The sequence below is a fragment of the Arachis ipaensis genome, chromosome B02, assembly GCF_000816755.2.
Source record: "Arachis ipaensis cultivar K30076 chromosome B02, Araip1.1, whole genome shotgun sequence".
In the NCBI taxonomy this organism is placed as follows: Eukaryota; Viridiplantae; Streptophyta; class Magnoliopsida; order Fabales; family Fabaceae; genus Arachis; species Arachis ipaensis.
The window spans coordinates 87707923-87713770 of record NC_029786.2 but is presented as its reverse complement, the minus strand read 5'-3'; the positions used below and the strand labels follow the sequence as shown (position 1 = coordinate 87713770).

At 36.7% G+C, this 5848-nt stretch overlaps 1 protein-coding gene across 1 annotated transcript; it reads right to left on the bottom strand.

Moving 5' to 3' along the window:
- LOC107627556 (uncharacterized mitochondrial protein AtMg00810-like) lies at positions 623-1330 on the bottom strand. Its single transcript, XM_016330393.1, has one exon. The coding sequence runs from the start codon at positions 1328-1330 to the stop codon at positions 623-625; it is 708 nt and encodes a 235-aa protein (XP_016185879.1).

Sequence of the window (5848 nt, the reverse complement as noted above, 5' to 3'; positions counted from 1 at the left end):
ATCAATACATGTTCCTATGCCCATTCCAAAATACATTAATAACTAATTTTGGTGATTAATAATATTTTTGTTAATTTTTTTATTTAGCGACAAATTAAAATTAGTGACTTTAACAATTAGCACCGAAACTATGTTAATTTATCTCTACATCGGTTGTTATTTTTTTAATTTAGTAGCTGATTTAAAAATCAAAACAAAAAACTTAAGTTTTGAAATCTTTTAATCGTTAAATTGATCGTTATTTTTAATTTAATGACTAATTTAATTATTAACAAAAAATATATTGAAAATTGATTAGTTGTTAAATTAGTCGTTAAATTTTGTTGCTAATAATTAAGGCAGCAACCAACAAAAAAAAATCAAATTTTAAAATAATCGATTATTAAATTGGTTGTTATTTTAATGATAATCAATCGATTTAGCGACAAACATAAATTTTGACAAATTTTAGTGGTAGTTAAATTAGTCGTTATGCGGTTAATTATTAAATTAATCACTAATTTAATCATTAACAACCAAATTAGCATTATAATCGATCTTTAGAGAAATGATAACCATTCTTTGCTGTATATTCTGAGATGATAGATCTAGGGTCCTCTAGGGCTATGAATATCTAAGAGTCCTAGTTTGAAAATATTGGTTGCAAAGGGCCAGGTGTCAAAGCTTTTGTGAGAAAATCAGCTAATTGGTTTGAAGAGGACACTGGCATTAAGTGGGTGAGTCCAGAGAGGTGTTGGTTGCGCGCAGTATGGCAGTCTACTTCTATATGCGTTGTTTTCTCATAAAAGATGGGGTTTGTAGCAATGTGGATGGCGGATCTGTTATCACAGAACAATGTAATAGGTTCTATGACTGGCATTCCCAAGTCCCACATGATATACGATAGCCATTGAGCTTGGCAAGTTGCAAGAGCCAACGCACGATATTCCGCTTCTGAAGATGATCTAGCAATGGTGCTCTGTTTCTTACTTTTCCAATTGATTAAGGATCTTCCAAAATAAAAACAGTGGCCAGTGATGGATCTTTGAGAGTCAGCACACGTTGCCCAATCCGCATTTGAAAAACCAATGATTTTGAGATCATTGTCTGCTGCAAAGAAAAAGCCAACTGATGGGCATCCTTTCAAGTACCTTAACACCTTCTGAGTTGCTTGCATGTGAACATTGGTGGGACAATCAATGAACTGGCTAAGCCTCCCCATAGCATAGGCTATGTCTGGTCTGGTGTTGGTTAGATAGAGCAGCCTCCCAACTAGTTGTCTGTAATGAGTTTTGTCTTCAAGCGCTGTACCACTGTTCCGAGACAACTTAGAGGCAGAGGTGTAGTCCATGGGTGTGCTGGCTGGCTTGCACTCCAAAAAACGTGATCCTTTAGAATGTCGACTGCATATTTGCGCTGGCACAAGTGAATTCCTTTTGAGGATCTTGCCACTTCCATACCCAGAAAGTATTTGAGATCGCCCAGGTCTTTAATCTTGAATTTCTGGTCCAGCAGTCTTTTAATGGATTCAATCTCATTAAGGTCGTTGCCGGTTAGGACTAAGTCATCGACATAGACCATGATGATCGTGACACTTTGAGCAGTGATTTTGGTGTACAGGGAGTGATCTGATTCTGATTTGTTGAAGCCAGCTGAGCTCAGAGTTTCTGTTAATTTCAGATTTCATTGTCTGCTCGCTTGCCGCAATCCATAGAGAGACTTTTCTAATTTGCAAACTGAATTCGAATCAACATTTGGATGTTGCAGACCTGGTGGCAGCTTCATATAGACTTCTTCATTGAGGTCTCCATGCAAAAAGGCCGTGTTTACATCCAATTGTTTGATGTGCCAATTCTTGGCCGCAGCTAGAGCCAATATGACTCTCAATGTTGTCATGCGAACCACTAGGCTGAATGTGTAAATGAAATCCACTCCTTCAATCTGAGTGAAACCTTTGGTCACTAACCTGGCCTTGTAGCGTTCAATTGTCCCATCAGGGTTGAATTTGATACGGAACACCCACTTGCATCCTATGGCTTTCTTGCCATGAGGAAGTTTCATAACTCGCCAAGTTTGATTTTTTTTCCAATGCCTCTAGTTCACTTTGGATTGATTCTCTCCAACAAGGGTGACCAGCAGCTTCCTCATAGTCACGAGGAACAACATTGGTAGTGACGGCCAGAGAAAAAGCTTTGTACTTTGGACTAAGTGCATCATAGGAAATGTGTTGTGAGATCAGATACCTACTAGGAGCATTGGAAGTGGAAACAGTGCTATTTATCTTACAATGGTAGTCCTTTAAGTAAGTTGGTATTCGTTTGACCCTAGATAAAGATGAGAAATTACTGTCAACAAAAGAAAAGTCATATGCAAATGGATCAAAATTATGCACTTGAGCATTATGCTTTTGGTCATTATTTGCATTGTGTAAATCAGTTTCTTGTGTGGAATATGGAAAATGGTTTTCATAAAAGATGACATTTCTAGATGTGAAAATGATTTTAGATTTCAAATCCATGAGAGTAAAGCCTTTGGTGCCTTCTTTAAATCCCAAGAAAATACATTTTCTAGCCCTTGGGTCTAGTTTGGTCCTGCCATTTGTAAGTGTTGATGCATATGCCAGGCATCCGAAAACCCTTAAATTTGATAAGCTTGGAATTTTGTTGAAAATAACTTTAAAAGGGGATGCATTGTTGAGAAATTTACTAGGTTGTATATTAATTAAATGCACAACAAGTGTTGTGGCAAAGTTCCAAAAACATTTTGACATGGATGAATGAAAAAAGTAGTGCTCTAGTTACTCCCAAAATGTGTTGATATTTTCTCTCCACTATCACATTCTGTTGGGGAGTTTCAACACATGATGTGTGATGTATGATGCCATTTGATGCATAGAAGGATTTTAGAGAAAGTTCAGGACCATTATCACTTCTTATGCATTTTACAACCTTTTCAAATTGAGTTTGAACCAGTTTTACAAAATTCTTAAGGAGTTCCGTAGTTTTCGATTTTGTTTTCATGCAAAAAATCCATGTATATCTGCTCTTATCATCAACTATGGTTAAAAAGAATTTATGACCATGTATTGAAGGAGTTGAAATAGGTCCCCATATATCGACATGTAACAGATCAAAACAATTGAGGGATTCAATAATGCTGTAAGAAAAAGGCAATCGTTTTTGCTTTGCCAAGTGGCACGAATTACATGGGTTTATTTGTTCATTACAGGCAATAACAGGATGAGTTTTATGCATTATTTCTAATCTGTGTTGGGAAATGTGTCCTAATCTAAAATTCCAAAGTGCATGCGCTGCAGTATGTGAATGAGCATCATCTGCAGGTACTTTATTTCTTGTTACAGCTGCTGCAACAGTCAGATGTGGGTGATGTGAATTATGCATGATATGGTTGTTTGTGTGTGCTGCATGATTAAGAGACTGACTATCCATTGTATAGAGGCCATCAGCACATTTAGCTACTCCAATCCTCTTCAAAGTAGTTTGGTCCTGGATCTCACAGATTTTATTATCTATAAGCATTTGGTACTTTAATCCATTTGTCAGTTTTGAAACAGAAATTAGTTTGAAGTCAAAATCTGCAATGAACAGCACATTTGAAAGATATAATTGATTAGAGAACCTAATGGTACCAATGATGTTACTAATGGTTTGGTTACCATTTGGCATTCTAACAATTATGGGGTTGACTTGTTGGTAAGTTTCGAAATCATTTGAATTGAATGTGACATGGTCAGTGGCCCCTGTGTCAATGACTTAGAGGTGTGATTTGGCAGTAACAAAGGATGAAATATTGCTACTGTACTTTAAAATGATGGTTTTACCTTGACTCATTTGAGGATTGGCTGAAGGAAATTGAACCTGAGGTGTGACTTGAGATTGCGGCTGAGCTTCCTGTCCTTTGAGAATTTTGATGATAGCTTCCCTTTGGTGTGGAGTGAGATCGAGGCTTGACGAGTCATTAGCTTCCTTCTGGTAATTGATTAGATTGCATTGGCTGAGATAATCACTTTTCTTCTCAGCAGGTGCCTCAGCAGCCATGTAATTGATGCTGCTAAACTGCCTTTGCCTCAAATGAGGTGGCAAACCATGCTTCTTATAACATGTGTCAATTGTGTGTCCTGATTTATCGCAGAAGGTGCACTGCATCCTATTACCTCTTCCTCTTCCAGTTGCATTAGATCTTCCTCTTCCTCTGCCTCTCCCTTTATTTCTATCATCATTGAAGTTTGGTGTTGCTTTGTTGAGGAAGATTTTGGTTTCTTGAGATTCATTAAATTTTCGCTCCTGCTGTGTGAGTATGGAAAAGGCAGTGTCGATGTCAGGCAGAGGATCCATAAGCATTAATTGTGATCTAGGAACAGAATATTTTTCATTAAGTCCCCTGAGATATCTGGTTGTGTGGTCTTCGCGTCTATACTCCCTCATGACTTTCAATCCACAAGAACAAATTGAATCACAAGATTCACAATTAGGAACGGGCCTGAAATTGTCCAAATCCTTCCAAATCGATTTCAGTTTTGTGTAGTAAGCTGTTATACTAGCATCTCGTTGCTTCAATTGAAAGAGTTCCTCTTGTAATTCAGCCACTCTGAACTTGTCACCTTGATAGTATCTGCGTCTTAAATCTCTCCAAAGATCTGAGGCATTGTTATTCCATATGACACTTCCTGCAATATTTGGACTCAAAGACAGATTTATCCATGACACAATGTATGTGTTGCACCTCTCCCAGGCTTCAAATAAGGGATCATTCTCATTTGGTTTTATTATCGAACCATCAATGAACTTCAATTTGTTCTTTGATTTCAAGGCTAACAACATGGCTCTGCTCCAAGAGCTGTAGTTATGTGCATTCAATGTAACTAGAATTAAATGATTACCAGGACTTTCACCAGGATGCAAAAAATACGGACTTACTGGATCTTGCATCGGATTGACTGTGTTCTTGGCCACATGAGCCTGGATTCCTGAAATCTGACTTAGGAAGTTTGCAATTGATTGGGGATCCATTGAATTGAAGTTTGCAGACTGATTTTGACTTGCTTCCATTGTCAATCAAGATTAAAGAAATTCGAAGAAATGTTGAATCGAAAGGGATTTCAAAAACAGCTCCAAGAAGAGGAACGAAATCTGAGAAAGAGAAAAGAGAGGAAGGGGAAGAAAGACAAAAAATTAACCAGGTCGATGAATCTGTGAAGATGTCAGATTCAGATCTTCCATTCTCGGTCTCGCTAATCGGAGCAATAACCTCTCCTCCACGCTCACCGCACCATGTGAAATTTCATGGAAGAGAGGATCAAGCTCTCATTAGACTCTATTGTATGAGTCCAAGAGTGAAGCAGAAATCAAATTGGGAAGAAAACCAAAAAGTTAAAAATGAAGGAGTTGTGTTTACAAAGAATGTAAAATTGGAAGGGAGGAAAGAGAAATGAAAATTAGCATTGTGCAGTTCTCTAATTGATGAAAATGAAAACTAATTTTTACAATAAGAATTTTACAAGCCATTTATACATATTAACACGTGCAGCAAGCTAACTACAACTAACTATATTTCTTAACAGCTGGCACTAATAATTATTTCACAATTTCAGCATTTATTCCTTGTACTTAAGTTACAAACCCCAAAGGTTTTTCAAGAGTATATTGTATAAAAAATATTATCATTATTAATTATCCTATATTAATTCATGTTTGCGAATTATCACCAACTATTGATAATATTGTTACCAGCGATTTGAGTAAATTAGGCCATCTCAAAACAGAAAATTAAAAAGGGACAAAATTGCAGTAGAAAATTTATATAAAAAGATAAATACCAACTAAAAATAATGTTATAAAATAATGGGTCG